We start from the raw sequence: 25002 nt of genomic DNA, 5'->3' as shown, positions 1-25002 counted from the left end.
GTCTGTATTTGTATACCTAGGTGAATAAGCAAATGGAGTTGCATAGAAATCTCCTTTGCAAAAGAATTCCAAATAATTGATGTAGACACTCAGCCACCAAGAAGGTGGAGCCAACTCCTCACTCCATAACTGTGGGCTCTGCATAGTGACTTGCTCCAAAAGAACACATGGACCCTAAACCCAAACCCGAACCCGAACCCTAACCTGAACCCGAACCCCTAACCCCTAACCCTAACCCAACCCTAACCGTAACCCTAACCCTAGCCCTAGCCCTAGCCCTAATCCCTAAGCCCTAAGCCCTAAGCCTAACCCCAACCCCAACCCCAACCCTAACCCTAACCCTTCCTCAGCCTCTCAACCTGCTTGGGTTACAGGTATGAGCCCCGGTGCCTGGCCAAACATTCCATTTTATATGCATATGCTAGGAATGAATAATCTCTAAACCAATAGCAATATTATACTTAGGAATAAATGGAATGAAATGACAAGACTTAGATGAGGGAAATTATAAGACATTACTTAAGGAAATTAAACTCCCAATAAATGTAAAAACTTATCTTATTTGTGGATTTGTAGACCACATTGTTAAGTTTCCCAAAGTACACGAAGCAATCCGTGGATTCAATGTTATTCCTACAAAAATCCCAAAGGCCTTGGGACAGAAGTGGATAAGCTGATCCTGATCACATCCCAATTTCAAATTTTATTACAAAGGAACAGTAATAAAAACAGTGGGATCCTCGCACAGGAATAAACAGAAAGATCAACTGAATTGAATTGGGAGTCCAGACAGAAAACAATACCTCTATGCTCAACTGATTTTAGACAGGGTCCATTACCAGTAAATTGGGGAAAGAATCCTGTCCTCAACAAGTGATGTAAGGCAACTTGCTATCCACATAAAGGGAAATGAAATTGTATCCTTACCTCATACCACATAAAAAATTAACCTACAATGGCTCAAAGACAAAAATAGGTGAAAACTAAAAACTCTGGAAGAAAACATACAGTTAAGCATTCATGACCTTACATGTAGCAATAGTTTCTTACATCTGACACCAAAAGCACAGACCACAAAAGGAAAAATAAATCAATTTATTTCCTCAAAATTTACAACTTTTACGTCTCAGAAGACATGAAGAAAAAAGTTGAAAGACAAAATGTTATAATAGGAAAAACAACTGTCTTATAGTATACTCTCAACACTCAACACAGAACACTTCTGTTACCAGATACATCGGTTTTTTCCCCACACAGACCAAATCTTGGGTACCAGCTGGGTGTCCTACAGTGCAACCCAATTGTGACAGTAAATGGAGAAAGCATCAGACCCCACAGGCTAAGGACTCAGTCCTAGGAATACACGTCATGCCCCTTGTTGCTTGCAAATTTAAATGACAAACACAAGGATGGTAAAAAGAAAGTGACTTTATGCCAGAGCTTAGCTGAAGGGAACATACAGGCTCTTGCCTTAAGGGAAGCGCTTCCACTTTCTGGGCAGAAAGCAGGGCTTTCGGACTTGCCAGAATGGCATGCAGGGGATGAGGTGAGGAGGTGCAGGGTCTATGGGACATGCTCTGATGTTTTCTCCATTAGGTGATCTTGCTAGCACCACCATGGGCAGAGCCAGGTTGTAAATTGACTGTTGTCTGCTGCCAATCTCCTGGTGGGGGAGAGATATGGAAGTGCCAGTTTGTTTCAAGGTTTGGTCCCTGGAACTTTTAAGTTATCACACAGTTGGAAAAGTTTGCAGTATAGGAAGTGTCTGGTGGAGAGACAGTAAAGCTTATAATTGCATTCCTAAAGAGCTAAGTGCAGGAACAGCAAAATGGTAAAACTAATTCATTTCTTCTGTAAGAAAATATGGGTACTCCGTTACAAGACTGTAACCACTTAAGGTGCCAACCACAAACAGTAGGTTCCCAGGTTACCTTCTGTCTGACTTTGCTACAGATTGGAAGCTCCCACAACACCCTTATTGGGTTCAGCAATTTGCTACATCACATTGCACAACCCATGAACGCAGTGTACTTACTATTCCTGACTTATTACCAAGGATCTTTTAAACGCTACAAATGAAAAGCCAGACGAAGAGATGCACAAGGTGAGGTATGTGGAAGGAATGCAGGCCTCCCATGCCCTCACCAGACATGATCCTCCCAGTATCTCCTGTGTTGGGAGAGCAACACAGATGCTCTCCCAACCCTGTCCTTTATTACACAGGCAAATTGGTTACGTCTGTGGCCATAGGTGATCAACTCAACCATCAGCACCTCTCCCCTTCACAGAGACGGGACGGGGGAAGAAATTTCAAATCCTCTAATGACAAGGTTGCTTCCCTTGGCAGCCAGCCCCACTGAGGCTATCCAGGTGCCCCCAGCCATCAATCATTTCATTAGCATACGAAAGACACATTACTTCGTACATTCCCGAGGCTTAGCGCTCTGTTTCAGGACACTGCAGCAGAGACCACACATTAACTCTTATTACGTTCCAACAACCTATAAAATGGAAGAAAATGTCGGCACATTAGATACTTCATTAGTGTCTGTTATCCAGAATGTATAAAGAACTTTTACAACTCCACAGCAAAGACAACCCAATCTAAAAATTGACAAAAGACTTTAATACACACTTCACCAACAAGCACATGAAAAGATGCTTAACATCATTACCATAATTAAAACCATAAAGAGATAACCCTTAACTCACACAAGAATAGTTATACTAAAAAATAACAAGTGTTGACAAAGATGTGCAGAAACTTGAACTCTTAAACACTGCTTGTGACAATATGTGACAATATGTGACAAAATGGTGCAGCCTACGTGTAAAATAATTTGATGTTTCTTCATAAAGTTACAAATAGATTTACCATATGACTCAATGATTCCATTCCTAGGTATATACCCCAAAGACCTGAAAACAGCTGTTCAAACAAAAACCTGTGTGCCCTTTAAATGTGTCAAGGTCATAAATATGCAGGAAAGTCTGGGGAACAGTTCCAGGAAAAGAAAACTGGATCCGAATGAAAAAAAAAAAAAAACACATTATACTCCCAAGTGTGGCACGAGGTAAAAGTGAAGTGAGTTTGTGGACCGAATTATCATGTAGGAACAATACTGATTTCCTGATCTAGGGGTTATGTGGTAGTTACCTGGGAGAGTGTCCATGCTTTCAGTGCAATACACCGGAGTATTTTGTGCGACACCGCAAATCTGGTACGGCAATAACTGTTAGGGAATCTAAGGGAAGAAACAAGTTGTATTTTGTACTACTACTGGAAGTTGCTTAGAAATATGACATTATTGGAAAGTAAGTTACTTTTTAAAACAACCATGTCAATACCATGCCAGCAAAGCAGACACATCATCAAAATCCATTACAGAGGCTATAGTTCAGCCAAAGCTGTAAAACCCTTAAAAAAGTCTCAATGTCAACAGGGTCCACGTACTAGATATTATTATATTTATTAGTATTAGAGGCCATTGTGTCAATATATTAGTGTTAGGGCATGGTATGGACATTTAGATTAGTGTTAGGGAATGGTGTGGATATTGTATTGGTGTTGGGGAATGGTGCAGATATTACATTAGTGTTAGGGCATGGTGTGGATATTATTACATTAGTATTAGAAGCGATGGTGTGCATTAGATGAGTATTAGGGCATGGTGTGGATATTATTACATTAGTATTAGAAGGGATGGTGTGGATTAGATGAGTGGTAGGGCATGGTGTGGATATTATTACATTAGTATTGGAAGCGATGGTGTGGACTAGATCAGTGATAGGGCATGATGTGGATATTACTACATTAGTACTGGAAGTGATGGTGTGGATTAGATCAGTGATAGGGCATGGTGTGGATATTATTACATTAGTATTAGAAGCGATGGTGTGCATTAGATCAGTGATAGGGCATGGTGTGGATATTATTACATTAGTATTAGAAGGGATGGTGTGGATTAGATGAGTGGTAGGGCATGGTGTGGATATTATTACATTACTATTGGAAGTGATGGTGTGGATTAGATCAGTGACAGGGCATGGTGTGGATAATATTACATTAGTATTGGAAGCGATGGTGTGGACTAGATCAGTGATAGGGCATGATGTGGATATTACTACATTAGTACTGGAAGTGATGGTGTGGATTAGATCAGTGATAGGGCATGGTGTGGATATTACTACATTAGTATTGGAAGCGATGGTGCGGATTAGATCAGTGATAGGGCATGGTGTGGATATTATTACATTAGTATTAGAAGGGATGGTGTGGATTAGATGAGTGGTAGGGCATGGTGTGGATATTATTACATTAGTATTGGAAGTGATGGTGTGGATTAGATCAGTGATAGGGCATGGTGTGGATATTACTACATTAGTATTGGAAGCGATGGTGTGGACTAGATCAGTGATAGGGCATGATGTGGATATTACTACATTAGTATTGGAAGCGATGGTGTGGATTAGATCAGTGATAGGGCATGGTGTGGATATTATTACATTAGTATTGGAAGCGATGGTGTGGATTAGATCAGTGATAGGGCATGGTGTGGATATTATTCCATTTGTATTAGAAGCGATGGTGTGGACTAGATCAGTGATAGGGAATGATGTGGATATTATTACATTAGTATTGGAAGCGATGGTGTGGACTAGATCAGTGATAGGGCATGGTGTGGATATTATTACATTAGTATTGGAAGCGATGGTGTGGACTAGATCACTGATAGGGCATGGTGTGGATACTATTACATTAGTATTACAAGCGATGGTGTGGATTAGATGAGTGTTAGGGCATTCTGTGGATATTATTACATTAGTATTAGAAGCGATGGGGTGGACAAGATCAGTGATAGGGCATGGTGTGGATATCATTACATTAGTTTTGGAAGCGATGGTGTGGACTAGATCAGTGATAGGGCATGATGTGGATATTCTTACATTAGTATTGGAAGCGATGGTGTGGATTAGATGAGTGGTAGGGCATGGTGTGGATATTATTACATTAGTATTGGAAGCGATGGTGTGGATTACATCAGTGATAGGGCATGGTGTGGATATTATTACGTTAGTATTAGAAGCGATGGTGTGGATTAGATGAGTGTTAGGGCATGCTGTGGATATTATTATGTTAGTATTAGAAATGATGGTGTGGACTAGATCAGTGATAGGGCATGGTGTGGATATTATTACATTAGTATTGGAAGTGATGGTGTGGATTAGATCAGTGATAGCGCAAGGTGTGGATATTATTACATTAGTATTGGAAGTGATGGTGTGGATTAGATCAGTGATAGGGCATGGTGTGGATATTATTACATTAGTATTAGAAGCGATGGTGTGCATTAGATCAGTGATAGGTCACGGTGTGGATATTATTACATTAGTTTCATAAGGGATGGTGTGGATTAGATGAGTGGTAGGGCATGGTGTGGATATTACTACATTAGTATTAGAAGTGATGGTGTGGATTAGATCAGTGTTAGGGCATGGTGTGGATATTATTACATTAGTATTAGAAGCGATGGTGTGCATTAGATCAGTGGTAGGGCATGGTGTGGACATTACTACATTAGTATTAGAAGGGATGGTGTGGATTAGATGAGTGGTAGGGCATGGTGTGGATATTATTACATTAGTATTGGAAGCGATGGTGTGCATTAGATCAGTGATAGGGCATGATGTGGATATTATTACATTAGTATTAGAAGCGATGGTGTGCATTAGATCAGTGATAGGGCATGGTGTGGATATTATTACATTAGAATTAGAAGGGATGGTGTGGATTAGATGAGTGGTAGGGCATGGTGTGGATATTATTACATTAGTATTGGAAGCGATGGTGTGGACTAGATCAGTGATAGGGCATGATGTGGATATTACTACATTAGTATTGGAAGCGATGGTGTGGATTAGATCAGTGATAGGGCATGGTGTGGATATTATTCCATTAGTATTAGAAGCAGTGGTGTGGACTAGATCAGTGATAGGGCATGCTGTGGATATTATTACATTAGTATTGGAAGTGATGGTGTGGATTAGATGAGTGTTAGGGCATGGTGTGGATATTATTACATTAGTATTGGAAGTGATGGTGTGGACTAGATCAGTGATAGGGCATGATGTGGATATTACTACATTAGTATTGGAAGCGATGGTGTGGATTAGATCAGTAATAGGGCATGGTGTGGATATTATTACATTAGTATTAGAAGCGATGGTGTGGATTAGACGAGTGTTAGGGCATGGTGTGGATATTATTACATCAGTATTGGAAGTGATGGTGTGGATTAGATCACTGATAGGGCATGGTGTGGATAGTATTACATTAGTATTAGAAGCGATGGTGTGGACTAGATCAGCGATAGGGCATGATGTGGATATTATTACATTAGTATTGGAAGCGATGGTGTGGACTAGATCAGCGATAGGGCATGATGTGGATATTATTACATTAGTATTGGAAGCGATGGTGTGGACTAGATCAGTGATACGGCATGGTGTGGATATTATTACATTAGTATTGGAAGCGATGGTGTGGAATAGACCAGTGATAGGGCATGGTGTAGATATTATTACATTAGTATTAGAAGCGATGGTGTGGACTAGATCAGTGATAGGGCATGCTGTGGATATTATTACATTAGTATTGGAAGCGATGGTGTGGATTAGATGGGTGTTAGGGCATGGTGTGGATATTATTACATTAGTATTGGAAGCGATGGTGTGGATTAGATCAGTGTTAGGGCATGGTGTGGATATTATTACGTTAGTATTAGAAGCGATGGTGTGGATTAGATGAGTGTTATGGCATGCTGTGGATATTATTACATTAGTATTAGAAACGATGGTTTGAACTAGATCAGTGATAGGGCATGGTGTGGATATTATTACTTTAGTATTAGAAGCAATGGTGGGGACTAGATCAGTGATAGGGCATGGTGTGGATATTACTACATTAGTATTGGAAGCGATGGTGTGGACTAGATCAGTGATAGGGCATGATGTGGATATTACTACATTAGTATTGGAAGCGATGGTGTGGACTAGATCAGTGATAGGTCATGGCGTGTATATTATTACATTAGTATCAGAAGCGATGGTGTGGATTAGATGAGTGTTAGGGCATGGTGTGGATATTATTACATTAGTATTGGAAGCGATGGTGTTGATTAGATCAGTGATAGCGCAAGGTGTGGATATTATTACATTAGTATTGGAAGTGATGGTGTGGATTAGAACAGTGATAGGGCATGGTGTGGACATTATTACATTAGTATTAGAAGCGATGGTGTGCATTAGATCAGTGATAGGTCATGGTGTGGATATTATTACATTAGTAATAGAAGGGATGGTGTGGATTAGATGAGTGTTAGGGCATGGTGTGGATATTACTACATTAGTATTAGAAGCGATGGTGTGGATTAGATCAGTGTTAGGGCATGGTGTGGATATTATTACATTAGTATTAGAAGCGATGGTGTGGATTAGATGAGTGTTAGGGCATCGTGTGGATATTATTACATTAGTATTGGAAGCAATGGTGTGGATTAGATGAGCGTTAGGGCATGGTGTGGATATTATTACATTAGTATTAGAAGTGATGGTGTGCATTAAATCAGTGATAGGGCATGATGTGGATATTATTACGTTAGTAGTAGAAGCGATGGTGTGCAATAGATCAGTGATAGGGCATGGTGTGGATATTATTACATTAGTATTAGAAGGGATGGTGTGGATTAGATGAGTGGTAGGGCATGGTGTGGATATTATTACATTACTATTGGAAGTGATGGTGTGGATTAGATCAGTGATAGGGCATGGTGTGGATATGATTACATTAGTATTGGAAGCGATGGTGTGGACTAGACCAGTGATAGGGCATGGTGTAGATATTATTACATTAGTATTAGAAGCGATGGTGTAGACTAGATCAGTGATAGGGCATGCTGTGGATATTATTACATTACTATTACAAGCGATGGTGTGGACTAGATCAGTGATAGGGCATGCTGTGGATATTATTACATTAGTATTGGAAGCGATGGTGTGGACTAGATCAGTGATAGGGCATGATGTGGATATTATTACATTAGTATTGGAAGCGATGGTGTGGATTAGATGAGTGTTAGGGCATGGTGTGGATATTATTACATTAGTATTGGAAGCGATGGTGTGGATTAGATCAGTGTTAGGGCATGGTGTGGATATTATTACGTTAGTATTAGAAGCGATGGTGTGGATTAGATGAGTGTTATGGCATGCTGTGGATATTATTACATTAGTATTAGAAACGATGGTTTGGACTAGATCAGTGATAGGGCATGGTGTGGATATTATTACTTTAGTATTAGAAGCAATGGTGGGGACTAGATCAGTGGTAGGGCATGGTGTGGATATTACTACATTAGTATTGGAAGCGATGGTGTGGACTAGATCAGTGATAGGGCATGGCGTGGATATTATTACATTAGTATTGGAAGCGATGGTGTGGATTAGATGAGTGTTAGGGCATGGTGTGGATATTATTACATTAGTATTGGAAGCGATGGTGTTGATTAGATCAGTGATAGCGCAAGGTGTGGATATTATTACATTAGTATTGGAAGTGATGGTGTGGATTAGATCAGTGATAGGGCATGGTGTGGATATTATTACATTAGTATTAGAAGCGATGGTGTGCATTAGATCAGTGATAGGTCATGGTGTGGATATTATTACATTAGTATTAGAAGGGATGGTGTGGATTAGATGAGTGGTAGGGCATGGTGTTGATATTACTACATTAGTATTAGAAGCGATGGTGTGGATTAGATCAGTGTTAGGGCATGGTGTGCATATTATTACATTAGTATTAGAAGCAATGGTGTGCATGAGATCAGTGATAGGGCATGGTGTGGATATTATTACATTAGTATTAGAAGGGATGGTGTGGATTAGATGAGTGGTAGGGCATGGTGTGGATATTATTACATTAGTATTAGAAGCGATGGTGTGCATTAGATCAGTGATAGGGCATGGTGTGGATATTATTACATTAGTATTAGAAGGGATGGTGTGGATTAAATGAGTTTTAGGGCATGGTGTGGATATTCTTACATTAGTAATGGCAGTGATGTTGTGGATTAGATCAGTGATAGGGCATGGTGTGGATATTATTACATTAGTATTGGAAGCGATGGTGTGGACTAGATCAGTGATAAGGCATGATGTGGATATTACTACATTAGTATTGGAAGCGATGGTGTGGATTAGATCAGTGATAGGGCATGGTGTGGATATTATTACGTTAGTATTGGAAGCGATGTTGTGGATTAGATCAGTGATAGGGCATGGTGTGGATATTATTACATTAGTATTGGAAGCGATGGTGTGGACTAGATCAGTGATAGGGCATGGTGTGGATATTATTACATTAGTATTGGAAGCGATGGTGTGGATTACATCAGTGTTAGGGCATGGTGCGAATATTATATGGGTGTTAGGGCACGGTGTCGATATCATAGTAATGTAGAACACAGTGTGATTATTATATTAGAGGCCACTGTAAGAATATATATTAGCAGCCACTGTGTCTTGGACGTTGACCATGATACTAGGGTATACTCCAAACAGTGAGATTTGGGGGTTTTATTTTTCTAGATTAATTTCTTCCTCTGCTAAGTACTCCAAAGACTCACTCCTTGGCACTCAGGGCCGTGGACAGGAGCGTTTTACTCACCAATGAAGAACACCAAATTAACATGACCCTCGTGCTGCACTGAGGAAGTTGAAGCTCCTCGCTGCTTCTGGCACCTCAGCGGGAAGTTGTTTGGGGCGGGATCGCGCGCCCTCTGGTGGAGCCATGGTTCAGCACAGACGCTCTTGCTCACAGTTTCTCGGCGCATGTGCGCCCCCTCCTGGCTGTCCTGAAATACCTATAAAATTCAATATTCAGTTTATTCAGTGTCATAATTTTGGAAATTCAAACCGAAATAAAGGCCACTATATCCATACCTTTCCCATAAATGGTGATGGAAGAATTATTTGGAAGCCATATAGAATGAAGTGACTCTATACACAAATTAAAACACAAAAACCTACTCAAAATATTCCAGAGACTACAACTTGAAATGCAAAACTATAAATAATCTAAAAGAAAACCTAAGAGACATTGGATTTGGTGTTGAGTTTTAACACACAGCATCAAGTGCCAATTCGTGAAAATACTGAGAACAGACTTTATAAAACTAAATTTTCTACTATGAAAAACCCTATTCAGAGAACAAAAAGACAAGACACACTGTGAGAAGATATTTACAAAATACAAACGTGATTTTAAAAACTGTATTGAAAATACACAAACAACTCTTCAAACGAACACTAAGAAAACTAAAAACCCAAATAAAACTGGGTAAATATCTGAACAGACATCCAGCCAAATAAAATACATAGATAGCAGGCCAGGTGTGGTGGCTCATGCCTATAACCCCAGCACTTTGGGAGGCTGAGGCGGGTGAGTCACCTGAGGTCAGGAATTTGAGATCAGCCTGGCCAACACAGTGATACCCTCTCTCTACTAAAAATACAAAAAAATTTGCCAGGCATGGTGGTGGGTGCCTGTAATCCCAGCTACTTGGGAGGCTGATGCAAGAGAATTGCTTGAACATCGGAGGTGGAGGTTGCAGTGAGCCAAGATCACGCCACTGCACTCCAGCCTGAGTGACAGAACGAGACTCTATCTCAATAAAAAAAAAAAAGAAAAAAGAAAAAAAAGAAAATATACAGATAGCACATAATCACACAAAAGGATGCTCAATATATCTCATTAGGAGACTGGAAATCAAAATAATGCTGAGATATCACTGCACACCTAGTACAACTGTGGGACTCTTAAAAAAGCTCAACAGTAACAATTGGAGGTTGAAGAACAATAGGTACGGCCATTCATTACTGGCAGAATGCATGAATGGGTACAGCCACTTTGGGAAACAGTTTGACAGTTTTTCCCAAAGATAAACAAGTCTTACCTTACAATCCAACAAATGCACCCCTAAATTGTGTAAGTTTAGACAGCTGCTTTGAAAAATTATGTTCAAACAAAAACTAGCATGTAATTATATACGAGCCACTCTACTCATCATGGCCAAAACTTGAAGTAATCAGAACATTCTTCAATAGCTGAATGCATAATCAATTTGAAGTACAACCATGCAATGGAATGCCATTCACCAACAGAAAGGAATGAACTGTCAATCCATGAAAAGAAATGAATGAATCTTGCATCTATGTTGCTAAGTAAAGGGTGGCAGTATGAAGATGCTATACATTATATGACTCCATTCATATGACATTCTGGAAAAAGCACAACCAAAGAGATGATAGTCAGATCAGTGACTGTCTGGGGTGGGGATTTGAAGTATTCTGTATGCTACTTCAGTAGTGGATATCTGACAGTATGCATTTGATAAAACCCACAGAATTTTAATGCACAAAGAACAAATCACAATCTACACAAATTAAATTATTTAGGATGTGGAAGTATCTAAGGACAAAATACAGAGTGCAACCAAGAATCTAACTGTATTACCAATGTATGTTGCAAGTGGTGGGCCAAAGGTGCTGAGCTGGAAATGAGTAGAATCCATAGACTAAAAACAAAATGTACTATATACATGAACAGTGGACTCTATTTTATAAAGTTATTTCCCATAGGGATAATAGTTAATTTTGAAACCACTATATCTGTAAAAAGAAAAATAACCATGATTTTCCTCTATACTATCAACATTCCACTTTTAACAGCAAATTGTGGGGGGGTGGGGTGGGTGTTTCCCACACCAACCAATTTTCCAACTCTCTGGAAAACAATTGGGTATCCTGTAATTCAACTGTGACACTGATTACCTGGAGTTAGTATACACCCTACAGGTTAAGGGCTTAGTAACACCAGACTGTCCACAACCTCAGATGCCAATCACAAGTAATGAATCCCCAGTTTACCCAAACTTCTATATGACTTGGCTAGAAACTAGGCATTCCTACACCCCCTCTTCAGGTTTGACAATTTGCTATGATGGCTTATGGAACTAGGAAATACTTACTTATGTTTACCAGTTATTATGGTCTCAATGTGTGTACACCCCCACCCCAAATTCCTATTTTGAAATGTAATCCCCAAAGGGATGGTATTCAGAGGTAACCGAGAGGTGATCGGATCATGAGGGTGCTGTCCTCATGAATGAAACCAGTGCCCTTATAAAAGCGTCTAGGAGCCCGTTTCCCCATTCTGCCATGTCACGACATGCTAGAAGGCACTATCTATGATAGATGAGCCCTCACTAGACATCAAATCTGTCAGCCTTGATCTGGAACTTTCCAAATTCCATATTTTAGGAATTTTTATGGAAGCTTCATCATGTAGACATGACAGATTATTAACTCAATTTCCAGTCCCTTCACACCCTCAAAGGATTGCATGTTAAGCTAAAAGTTACAACCTTCTTATCATGGCTTGGTCTTCCTGGTGACCATCCCCATCCTGAAACCATCCAGGAACCCACAGAGTGTCCTTATTAGAACAGAAGCCATTCCTATTATCCAGGAGATTCCAAGAGATTTAGGAACTCTGCGTCAGGAACCAGGGCCAAAGACCAAATATTAGAACACAAGATGCTCCTACTGTTCAGGAAATTGTAATAGTTTTAGGAGCTCTGTACCAGGAACTGCAGACACAGACCAAACATATATTTCTTATTAAGTCCCAACCTGGAATCTTGATCAAGAATGAATTCCTTGTTCCCAATGGTACAAGGGATGAAATAAATGGCAGATAGATAGTAGGAGCCAGATTCCTCACTATTACAGTGAGAAGTTACAGATAAAAAATAGGGAAGCCTAGAATGATCTCTGTCATAATGAGTCAGAATATATATATACAACATAAGTATAAACTCACATTTAGCTTAACATATACACAGATGGTTCCACATAGAAACCTTTATAATTAAGTGGGTACATATAAGTTAGAAGACACACATATATTTCTTTGCACTGTCAGCTGTAAGTGTCATGATGCAATGACCACATTTAGTGTCCAGATGTAAGTTTTTCATACCATTCTCTAACAAAAGAAATCAGGGCTATTAGAAGAAATAGCTGAAACTAGGACTGGGACAGAAAATATATGAGCCAGGGTACTTTTGAAGTAACAGAAATACATTATAAAAAAAACATGAAATTATGTAAAAGGAGCCAGTGGAAAGAGCTACCAATGGCCACAGGTATGAACAAAGAGCAACAAAATACTGTAGAATTAGATAACAACCAAAAGATTAAAGTAACTATCTGTGGATCCATACTGGTATAAATAAATGATTAAACAGATATGCAAATGGGCTGAATAGAAATCTCTTATACAGAAGAATTCCAAATACCTGATATAGACACTCAGCCATCAAGGAGGTGGGGCTAACTCCCCACTCCTTAAGTATGAGCTCTGCATGATGACTTCCTCCAAAAGCATACATACAATATAGACATGGGAAAAAAGTAACTTCACAGTGAAAAACCTGAAAACACTGCCTCAACCACGTGATAAAAGTTAACATTAATGGTGATAACACATCTTGAGAGCATGAAGTGACTAGACTAGCACTTGCAAACCAAAAATAAAATTCAAAGATCTTTCCCACAACCACCTCTCCACCAGGGGACACCAAAGTTAACCTGGAAGACTGGTTCAGGCTATGATGGGAAAGAGGTGGTCAGACATGCCTCAGTATGCCCTCCTCCCTTTTGGAATTCAGGAAAAGCCAATCAGCATTTAACATCAACACGACCTTAAATCTGATAAGAAATATTTACAATCTATTCTCTCTGAAGCCTGCTACCTGGAAGCTTCATCTCCATGATAAAACCTTGGTCTCCATAACCCCTTATCATAACCCAGACACTCCTGTCTATTGATAGTAAGTCTTTCAACAAACTGCCAATCAGAAAAATTTTAAATGTACCTATAACCTGGAAGCCCCACCCCACCCTAATCCTTTGGGTTGTCCCACCTTTCTGGACCAAACCAATATATATCTTAAATACACTTGATTGATGTCTCCTATCTCCCTAAAATGTATAGAACCAACCTGCACCCCAACGACCTTGGGCACATGTTCTCAGGGTCTCCTGAGGGCTGTGTCATGGGCCATGGTCACTCATATTTGGCTCAGAATACATCTCTTCAAATATTTTACAGTCTTTGACTCTTTTTGCGGACACACTACACATCTGCTCTGCTTCCCCCAAACCCCTAAACCCAGGCTGATTATGAGAAAAACCCCAAGTAAACCACAATGGAGGACATTCTACACAATACCTGACCAATCCTCCTAACACTGTTCCAGGTCCTCAGAAGTAAAGTCTGAGAGACTGCCACAGCCAAGAAGAGCCTGACATGATGACTAAATGTCCTATGGGATCCTAGATAGGATCCTGGGAGAGAAAAAGGCAGAACTAAGGGAAACCAAATAAGATGTGAGCTTATTTAATAATATAGTAATATCCAGTCATTAACTATGACAAGAAATGATATAAGATGTTGGTCAGGAGTGGTGGCTCATGCCTGTAATCCCAGCACTTTGGGAGGCTGAGGCAGGCAGATCACCTAAGATCAGGAGTTCAAGACCAGCCTGGCCAACGTGGTGAAACCTCATCTCTACCAAAAATACAAAAATTAGCCGAGCGTGATGGCAGGCGCCTGTAATACCAGCTACTCAGGAGGCTGAGGCAGGAGAATTGCTTGAACCTGGGAGGCGGAGGTTGCAGTGAGCCGAGATCACGCCACTGCACTCCAGCCTGGTTGAGACTCTGTCTGAAAAAAAAAAAAAAAAAAGATGTTAAACCTATCTGATACATGTTGATATGTTAAAAAGAGGGGAAACTAGGTTGCGTCTACATGGGAAATCTGCATTTTCTTCCCAATTTCTGTATGAATCTAAAACTAATTTAAAATAAAACCTCTATTTAAAAATTGTAATTTTTTCAGATATCTGCTAAATTATTTCTACTAAAAATTAGTAATTGGCAGTAACTACTCCTACTTTTAAAAATAAGAGCATTCATGATACTGCAAAGTAAATTATACAGACTAATACATACTTTCAAAGAAATGCCCCTTTTACATGTTTTATGTTAAGATAACATATATGTGTAAACATGGTCGTATCATTTTTCTTATGGTGTAGTTCACTCTCTAAGAAAGCTGGTCATCTTAGAACCAGGGAAAAAAATTCACATTTTGGAGACTATTTCAATTTACGGCTGGATGTTTTCAAAGTATGACTTTGTGAAAAAAAAAAAAAAGTTCAAATTGATTCCTTGTGACTGGATCACTTATTCTAATGAATGCTTGCCTTTATTTTGTTTCCCAGCATTTCTTTCAGCTACGATACAACAGAAGCAAATATTTGCCACTGGAAAAAATATTCAAAGACACTCTTAGGTTAATCTATAGCTGATGACAGTCAGTCTAGTCTACATAGCAAGCAGCTTCAAGATATGATTATTTAGCTAAGCGGGAAATGGGACGTGACTGCTGCCTCATTCCCACGTCTCTCTGGACCTGATAATTTAGAGGAAGCTCACATTTGCAAGATAAAAATTTTCTTTTCCTTCTCAGTATTAAATATGCTGTCACAATAGAAGAAAGCTTTACTGACTTCTTAAATGATGTGTTGAGACCGGAAACCTAAAATGATAGTTACTGAGAATAGTGCTAATGCCCTAAGTTTTTAGTCACACCCTCACCTAGGTAGGAACCTAACCAAAAGGGGAGAACTGTTGAACAAATTACGGGAGGTCATTGTTTTGGTCACAACTCCTGCATGAGGCCACACTGAGCAGGCAAAACCAGAATGGAGACACTCACGCTGAATGACACACAACGAAGCTGAAACTTTAAGGAAGTAGATAGATCCCAAAAGAGCTCCCTTTTTCCCTGAAGAGACTCCAGTCTACCTGGGTCAGCATAAAGAAGTCCCCTCTGCTTTAATTCTTACCAAAACAAGTAACTTGAAGTAATCTGATATTAACAAATCAGTTGTTATTTTCTATTGCTCTATTTCCGCCTTACACAACACAGTGTTCTGCTATTGCCCAGAGGGCACTGAGACCAAATAAAACTTGAAAATGCCACACTGAAAGCAAATAAGTCCTAATAACCCAACTTACAACGATAACAAAGAGTGACACCAATGCCCAAAGTTTTGATCAATATCTCAAAATTGAGAGGCTGACCAAAAGGGAGGAATTCTTACATCAAACAACATTTGGGCTTTAGAAGCCTCCGAAGGAGTCCTTGTAAAGAGTCGCGGCCGGGCACCGTGGCTCACGCCTGTAATCCCGGCACTTTGGGAGGCCGAGACGGGTGGCTCATGAGGTCAGGAAATCGAGACCATCATGGCTTATAAGGTGAAACCCAGTCTCTACTAAAAAAAAAAAAATACAAAAAAATTAGCGGGACTTGGTGGCGGCAGCCTGCAGTCCCAGCTACTCGGGAGGCCGGGACAGGAGAATGGCATGAACCCGGGAGGCGGAGCTTGCTGTGAGCTGAGATCGCGCCACTGCACTCCAGCCTGGGCGACAGAGCGAGACTCCGCCTAAAAAAAAAAAAAAGAAGAAGAAGAAGAAGAAGAATCCCAACCTAATTTACTATAGAAACAAACTGAAAACCTGACTTGGGAATGTATCATTGTAACAAATAGCGGCGGTTCAGCCAATCACATCAGCCGAGTGTCAGTCAATGGCCGGCAGCCAGCTGTTCAAAACAAGTTCCAAGAAGGCAAATCCGGGCTGTAACCAGGTCTGTAACCAATCCAGCCACCTCTATACCTCACTTCTGTTTTCTGTATGTCACTTTTTTTCTCTGGCTATAAATTTAACCTGCACATATTGTGTGGCAGATCATTCTGAACCATTTTTGGTCTGGACTGCTGCCTGATTCTAGAACCACAAAAAAAAAGCCAATTAAGATCTGCAAACCCACATTTGTTGTAATTTTGTATTTTAACAGTTGTGCCCTACAAAAGACATTAAGCTGAAATTAATCAAAAATCATTTACGGTCATGATTAGGTCATAAAAAATTGTCAAACATAACAATTCTTCAAAAAAAGCTGAAAAGTATTTTTTAAAAATATTGTTGATGGAAAAAAGAGTGCAAAAATTGATAGGAAAATTATGTACAAAACTAAAAACAGAGGAGAAATTAAAAGTCAAATAATTGCATCAAACTGGAAACCTAGAAAAAATGGGTGATTTCCTAGTAAAAATACACATTAACAAAATGGGCACTGAAATAAGGCAACTATGAATATACCAATTAGCATAGAAAAGCTAAGAAAGGTCCTTAAAGATCTCCCAGTGGAAAAAGGCCCCAGGACCATCTGGGTCCATAGCTTAGTGTAAGCTGACTTAACTAAATGGTGATTTTACACTCATGCATTGCATACATATGATGGTGGTCCCATGAGATAAAAATGGAGCTGAAAAATTCCTTCCTAGCCATCTTGTCATAAGCTCATGGCTCAAAGCATTACCTTTTCTCTGTTTTGATACCATGAAAGGAAAATAAATCTCAGGAACCCCAAATCACTAAGCCAAGGGAAAAGTCAAGCTGGGAGCTATGTCAGGCAAACCTGCCCTCATTCTATTCCTAACTAAGATAGCTACAAAGATAAAAAGCTACATACCTCACTCACAATTTGCCCACAAAGAATTTCCTTTTGGACAAAGGACAGACAGCACTCAAAGTCATCCCTCACCTGAGACAGATGCATATCTGATTGCTTCCTCTGCCCTATTATTTATGTAAAAATGCAGATTCATTGAGCCAGACTAAATTGTGTATTCAGTGGAAGGCTGATCAAGGATTCAAAAGAATGCAACCTTTTGTCTCCAACCTACTTCTGACCTGGAAGCACCCCCACTTCCTGCTTCCAGTTGTCCCGCCTTACTGGGCCAAATGACTGTATATCTTACACGTCTCATCTATCCCTAAAATGTACAAAAGCAAGCTCTACCCTGGCCACCTTGGACACATGTCGTCAGGACCTCCTGAGGCTGTGTCAAGGGTGTGTCCTTAATCTTGGCAAAATAAGCTTTCTAAATTGACTAAGACCTGTCTCAGATATTCTGGGATCACAATCTACAATCACCATGGTGTTATAGTTGACTGCAGCATTCAGTACAGAGACATGCTGTACAGGTTCGTAGCCTGGGAGCAATAGGCTATACTATGTAACTTAGGTGTGGAGTGGGCTACACCATTTAAGTTTTATAAGGACACTCTACAGTGTTCACACAAAGATGAAATCACCTAAGGATAGATTTCTCAGAAAGTATAACATCGTTACGAGATGCCTGAGTGTATTTTAAATGGTCAAAGCCTAGGAGAAAAAAAGAAACTTAACTCTTGTTATGGGTTAATAACAAAGCTTAAGAGAGTTAACATAGTTCATCTAATCGAAGATGCCAATGATTAAAAAACATTATTTTATGCACCATCACAAATAGGTTGCCAATTAAACCGACTTTCTGAATAACACACAAATGTGAATTTACTTCTATTAATGCCAGGAAAGTAAAATGAAAAATAAATTATGGTTTTGACATGTTAAAGCAAATAAGGCGGGGGTTAGCCTGAGGCCTTCCCTAAGCAAACAGAAACCGAACTTGGAGGCATTTGAACTGACTTAAAAAAATTAACAAACCAACCACAGTCAATGCCAAAAAGCTCAGCAGCCAGTTGGCTGTATGACTAGGGACGCTGAGGGAACCATCCCCACAACAGGCGGTCGCCTAGCTGGAGCCACTGAGGAGCCTCACTTAGGGGCCACCCTAAGAGCTCGAAGCCCCAAGCCGATTTCCGTTCTGGTGCTTCCTGCGTGATTCATGAACCATTCCTTTGCTGAAATAAACTCCGCTTAAATTTATTGTACCTAAAATCCTTTTAACAGACAAAGTCCAGTATTTACACTTAAAATACGGTTGTGAAAACTCACATCTACATCTGCTCTTCAATATTTTTCAAGTACTTTAACACTCTAAGAAAAACGAGCCACTGGAGCGCAAATAAAAGCAAGTCGTGGGGTGCGCGTCTCCCTGGGGCTCTCCATGTTGCCCTCAGGGTTTCTCCCTTCTCTGTCCCGGATCCACCCCAAACAAACCCAAATTGGTCAAAAATTAAAAAATGAAACAACTCAGGTATGCTGTAATAATGAATAACAAAGCCACTTAATGATGGGCCACTTTGTAAAATAAAATAAATACAACTTGAGAAAGTGGAGCGCGAGGCAGCGCGGCCTCCTCAACGCTGAGCCGGGACAGAAAGCTTTTTCCTCACCTTTCCTCGGGCAGCCTCGGGGACCATGAAGCCACAGCTTCCCCAGTCGTTCCTGAGGAGCTGAGGAGAAGGAGGCTGGGTCGTCCCTGGCCACGGTCCCCAGGTGTTCCTATAGAGCCAGCGGCGTCTCCCGAGTGGGTCCTGAGGAGGAGGAGGCTGGGTCCTCTCAGGTGTCCCTGTAGGGATGGAGGCGTCTCCTGCGTAGGTCCTGAGGAGGCGGCTCGGCTCCGCCCCCTGGAGCCGCAGGGCGTCTGTGCCGGAACCCGGGCGCCTCTTGAGGTTCTGTGAGGCGGCATCGCGCCCCCTGACGGCCGTCGCAGGCGGTGCAGGATGCTCAGGTGCTCGCGGTCGAGCTGTGGCCTCGCCCCTCCGGTGAATCTCCGAAGTTCACTGTTCTGACAATTACACGCCATGGCTTTTGAAAAACCAGCTGAGGCCGGGCGCGGTGGCTCACGCCTGTAATCCCAGCACTTTGGGAGGTCGAGGCGGGCGGATCGCGAGGTCAGCAGATCGAGACCATCCTGGCTAACACGGTGAAACCCCGTCTCTACAAAAAATAAATAAATAAAAAATTAGCCGGGAGTGGTAGCGGGCGCCTATAGTTCCAGTTACTCGGGAGGCTGAGGCAGGAGAATCGCTTGAACCCGGGAGGGGGAGGTTTCAGGGAACCTCCTCTAAACAGAAAAGACCGACCCCCAGTCAGTGTTTTATTTTCCCTGATGACCGCAGGCCATGAACTTATGGAACAATAACGTAATTAGGCTCTTGGACCCAGGGAAGTAGCTCCATGCCACCTGCCCTCATTTGCTGAGCAGTTTGGTTTCTCGGATCTGCTACCCAGTTTCCAGTCTCTTCCTCCCTGCCAATGCTGCCAGCGTGCCTCTTCTGCAAGCAGCAACCGCCTTCCACCTTCCATTCTCTACTCTTTAGCCGTCATCTGGCTGGACTTTTCAGAACGGACTGCAAAGGAGAATAAACTGGCTGAGTCTGAGGGTGCACTCACATGCAAAGTTGCAAGCTTTAATGTACCCATCTTGGCAGATTTTGGCTCCTTAGAGTTCTTTCTCATTTGGGGATCTCATGTGCCCTCTCATGAGGTGGGCTCGCTGACTGTCTGCGCTGGTGGCATCTGGCAGCACCTTGTCAAGTGCACCTAGGTAAGAACCTGGCTGCACCTGATGCTTAGCCAAATGAGGAGCCCACAGTTCTGTGTATCAGGTGATGTTTAATCTCTGGAGGCTAATGATCGTGAGGGAGCGATACTGTCTGGGACTGTCCACATATTGCGTCTGAGTCACTGAAGGAAAAGAATGTAGGGTCTGTTTGCTGGGACTGGACACCTCCATAATCACATGCTCCGTGAAATGCAGGCAGGAGATCTCGCTTTCTACCTCTGGGATGGGAGTGTGCAGTTTCAGAGTGAGACTAGCTCACACAACTGACTCTTTATTTGGGAAAGAGAAATGAAATCAGATGCAGCAATTTAATATCCACTAAGATGATATCTTAATCACAAACACTCTTCTGGTTTTTAGAAATGTGAATGTTATTTACACTAGGTTAAAAAACCTGAATATCCAACAGCATGACACCGACTAAAGAAATACTGGCGCACTCTGAAACCTTGCACACCACTTATTGATATGGGAACAATGGGAACACGCCTATGCAAAGATGTGCATGGAAATTAGAAGAATGCAACACTGTAGAACAGATGTGACTAGGTGCATGATCAAGAGCACACAAGACCAAGCCTGCCTCTGCACACACAAGACCGCGCCTGAGTCTGCACCACGTGACGGGACCATTGTGGAGCAAGCCTGGGAGATTCTGATGTAGGCAGCAGAGGCGTCACTTAGGGACCAGACTTCCGTGGGAAACCACCATCTCCTTCCAACCCAGATGCACTTCGTGGGAAACGCGAGCAGATGAAGGTCATGTAGGAGACGAAAGAACTCGCTCCCCAAGCCCATAGGCCTTTGTCCTCCACCCATGGACCGAAGCATCTTGTTAGATGACGGCCGCCCGCAGCCAGGGCCAGCGGAGAACCTGCCATGGAGCAGAGGTCCGTAAAGAACTGCTGACTGTCACTGTCCCTACTTGGGGGCCACTGGGGGATCTGATGCATCTCACTACCCTTTGTAAAGGAATTATTGAAAATGTCAGCCCTCTAACAAGGCATAGGTTGATTAGTTACAGGATTTAACATTTCTATTTTAAAAGGCAGCATTGAAGAATGTCTTTACAAAGGCTGTACAAAACCTGCCATATTCTTTGTCACACAGATTGACTCATGTGCAATGCAGCCATTTAATGAAACACTGGCATTTACCAGATGTAAACTTATTAGCAGACGACAACTAGAAATAATGTGCTGGATGTGCCCGTTTATTTATATGAATATAACCATCTCTCTAGATGCATCGAAAGATACACAACATGAGATCCACTTTATTTCTACAAGTTTATGATCAGGTGGTCAGGACAGGGAAAGAAGAGGAAAAAACTTTAAATCATGGACCTTTATTCTTAGACACCTTTATCCTACATACACAAGGGACATGCATGGTTGAAATAATGGAAACAAGGTGGATAAAAGTGAAAGTAACTTAAACTGCTTTACCCAGGAATGCCCAATTCAGGTGCTGCAGAGAAGAGCATGAGAACCAGGTGTCTTCGGGACAGGTGTGCCTCTAGGAGCAGAGTGGCCGTTCATCAGCAGGGAGGAGCAAGGCCTGGGTCGGGGGACACTGGGGCTGCTGTCCCAGAGGCTGGCAGCATAGCCCTGAACCCCCAAGGCTTCACTGAGTCTCCCCTCAACCACCTAAACCAGAATAAATGGATGTAGCAGGACTCCTCAAACACTGTGCAGGGTCTCCATGTCCTCGATGGCCCCTGATGAGCCACAGTACCCTCAGGTCCTGGTGAAGGAGCTGGTGCTGCCTCCTGCCTTTCCCCACATGGGGTCCTGCAGCTCATCCCACACAGCCTCAGATTCCCTCTACAGAACCTGCCCACAGATGTCTTCCGAGACCGGCAATACTGGGAGGCCTGTGGCCCAGACCCAGGAGGAACCAGCTGAGAGGCTCCGTGGAGGTATCGCTGATGGTGTAACCAGAATGAAAATGCCCACTTCTGTTCTGCTCCCTGAGAACAACTGTCAAGCCAGCATAAGTTTCCAGTCGGAACTTTTCCTTTTCTCCCCATGTTTGTCGCTGTTTTAATGGGCATTACCTGGCTATTAAATCCCCCGATGAACTCACTTTGAAAATTATCTATTGCACTGGGCACCCTTTCAGGAATCACCGAGTGTTAATTTTCTCAGTCTGAGTGATAATTTATGAGTCAAACAAGGACAGATCTGAAGCCAGAGGCTGCTCCTGTTGGGAAATCCCTGAGGATGATGTTCCGGGGAAGCGTCCAGCCTTGGGAGTCCCGTGGAACTGAGCCAGCCCAGGTCATGAAGGGAGCTGGTGCCAGACACTGACTGGGGACCTGCTGGCCTCTGGGCAGACCGCTCTGTCCCTGCACCTGGCCTGCCAAGTATCCCTGTGCAGTCATACCAAGTCCTGTGCTCAGAAGGGCCCCAGAGTAGTTTAAAGTTCTGCTGCCGCCCCTGGAAGCTCATGATTTTGAACAACAACAACAAAAAAAACCCCACGTTTTCCACTCGGCCCCACACATTATGTGGCCTGCGCAGCTGTCAGGCTGTGGCCACAGTGCTGGCATCTCTCACACAATGAAGGCTGCTGGAGTCCTGGCTGACTTGTTTTGACTCTTTTGTGAGGCCCACACCTAAGCTAAACACTCACGTGCCCCCACGCTGACTCCCCACACTCTAAAGCATGAATCTGCCCCTTCAGCTGGGAGAGGGTCCTCGTGTCATCTGGGTTTTTGGAGAGAAGGTCAAAGGAGCCTGGGTTCTAGTTCTTCAGTAATCAAGAGTAAGGGTCTTACCTGTTCACAGGTCCGCGTGGCTGCTTTACAGAAAGCAGGAAGTGGCCACTTCAGCCACATGGCTGCATTTCCAGCTCAGTCCAGGCAGAGCTGCACCCTGCCTTGCACCTCTGCAGATTCTGAGGGGAGTCCTTAACTGAGCCAGGGTGAGTCCTGGGGGCACTCTGCCCCTGTGGACACTGCCCCTGGGCAGGCCATGAATCTCCTCTGCTCCCACACTCTAGAGTTCAACAGGTCTCAGGGGCTCTGCCTGAGGACTGCCCTTCAACCAGGTATTCGTAATTTCCCCAAGACCCAGGCTTGCTGAGTCACTCAGTTACCTGAATTCCTTTTTCACAAAGGGATGACTGTGCTGCTCCGTCTTCCTTCTTTTTTGTTTGCCAGGCCACAGGGAAATCTGGATCCTCTGGTGAAAAAGCAAATCCAGTTTCTGCTGCTGCTGCTGCTGCCGGTTCTTGTAAATGTCCTCACTTGGTTTCTGGGCAGCAACTTCCTTGACTTGCCTGGGGAGCGGATCTGAGCTGCATTTACCAGGCCATGCCCAGGGGAAGTGATCAGTGTGGGACCGTGAAGCTGGATTTCCCCAGGAGCTCCATCCAAGCTTCTGGGATGATGATAAGACTCGGGATGAACCAAGGATCTTGAACCATGGGACAATGTGAAGTCTAGACCCAGTGGAGGAAGAGAAAGGCTACGGGAAGGGCAGGCTTCACGTTACTGAGCATCCGCTACCTGCCACACACTTTCACGTGGCCTTATTCTGTGTGTTTCTCACAGCACCCTTGAGAAATAGAGACTACGATCACATCTTTTACATAAAAGAAAACCACCATCCAGGGAGGCGAAGTCCCTTGCTCACAGACTGTCATGTGGGAAGCTCTCTGGATGCAATGATGTCCTCCAGTTGCAGTACCAGGCAAGCTGTCCCAGAGTTCATGGAGCGGAAAGGCTCGAGAAGCAACTGAGGATGCTCGAATCACAGGTTTATAAAATCCATTCGTAAAACACAGCAAGAAGCTGAGGGAAGGAGATGGGAGGGCCGTATGACCTGATTCCTGTGCTGTCAACAATCACCTGTTCTCTTCTTTCTCTGCTAGTCAACCTCACCCCCTCAGGTGTGACCACGAGGACCAGACCTGGGCAAGAGTGCTCACAGCTGAAGGGCTTATGACACACACCGGCTCAACGGGACAGACATGGGACAAGTGTGCCTGATCATGGTGGAGTTGCCAAGAAGCAGCTGTCGCACTGTCATGGGTTCTACGTGTTTCTTGGGCAGAGGACGCATGGGACCAGAATGGGCACCAGGAATGGTAGTGAACGAAGGCCCCATGGTTCTGCATGTTTAGGTGTCTCTTGTATAAAGGCACATTGTGAATTGAACATTTAGTGCCCAGGAGCCTCATGCATATTAAGTATCTCTTGGCCCTTGTGTCTCTTCCTTCCCACATGTAACATACCTGTTCTCTGTAACTATCTATTCTGAACGTATCTAAAAACCATGTCTTGCCTGTGTTATACAAACCACATGCATACTCACGTTCTCTGATGTAGCTGAATGTTTCCTAAGGCCAGGGCACATTTCAGGGTCACATAGAGTGGAGAGAGGGACCAAAATAGCCTTGCTCTGTTTGACTCCCAGCCGAGATGTCTGCTGGGCAGCAC

General features: G+C 42.6%; 1 protein-coding gene across 1 annotated transcript; it reads right to left on the bottom strand.

Moving 5' to 3' along the window:
- Window positions 1-1076: 1076 nt before the first annotated feature.
- Window positions 1077-24670, bottom strand: LOC129397525 (putative protein FAM157B). The gene is made up of 7 exons (XM_055110889.1): window positions 24516-24670; window positions 23658-23840; window positions 21279-21429; window positions 19381-19758; window positions 9728-9923; window positions 3158-3245; window positions 1077-2501 (listed from the first exon to the last, which is right to left on the bottom strand). The coding sequence occupies exons 1-6, from the start codon at window positions 24668-24670 to the stop codon at window positions 3178-3180; spliced, it is 1131 nt and encodes a 376-aa protein (XP_054966864.1). The 3' UTR covers window positions 1077-2501; window positions 3158-3177.
- Window positions 24671-25002: the final 332 nt, after the last annotated feature.

Source organism: Pan paniscus, chromosome 2, assembly GCF_029289425.2.
Source record: "Pan paniscus chromosome 2, NHGRI_mPanPan1-v2.0_pri, whole genome shotgun sequence".
Lineage (NCBI taxonomy): Eukaryota > Metazoa > Chordata > Mammalia > Primates > Hominidae > Pan > Pan paniscus.
This window is presented reverse-complemented; position numbering and strand designations above follow the sequence as displayed.

Bases quoted from the DNA above. Each gene is read 5' to 3' on its own strand.
- LOC129397525 (XM_055110889.1), bottom strand. From the start codon at position 24,670: ATGGGGCCTTCGTTCACTACCATTCCTGGTGCCCATTCTGGTCCCATG. The intron at 23,841-24,515 runs GTGTGTGTCATA...TCCGCTCCCCAG, and splicing joins ATGTCTGTCCCGTTGAGCCG to GCAAGTCAAGGAAGTTGCTG. The intron at 19,759-21,278 runs GTTGGAAGGAGA...TGAACTTCGGAG, and splicing joins TTCCCACGAAGTGCATCTGG to ATTCACCGGAGGGGCGAGGC.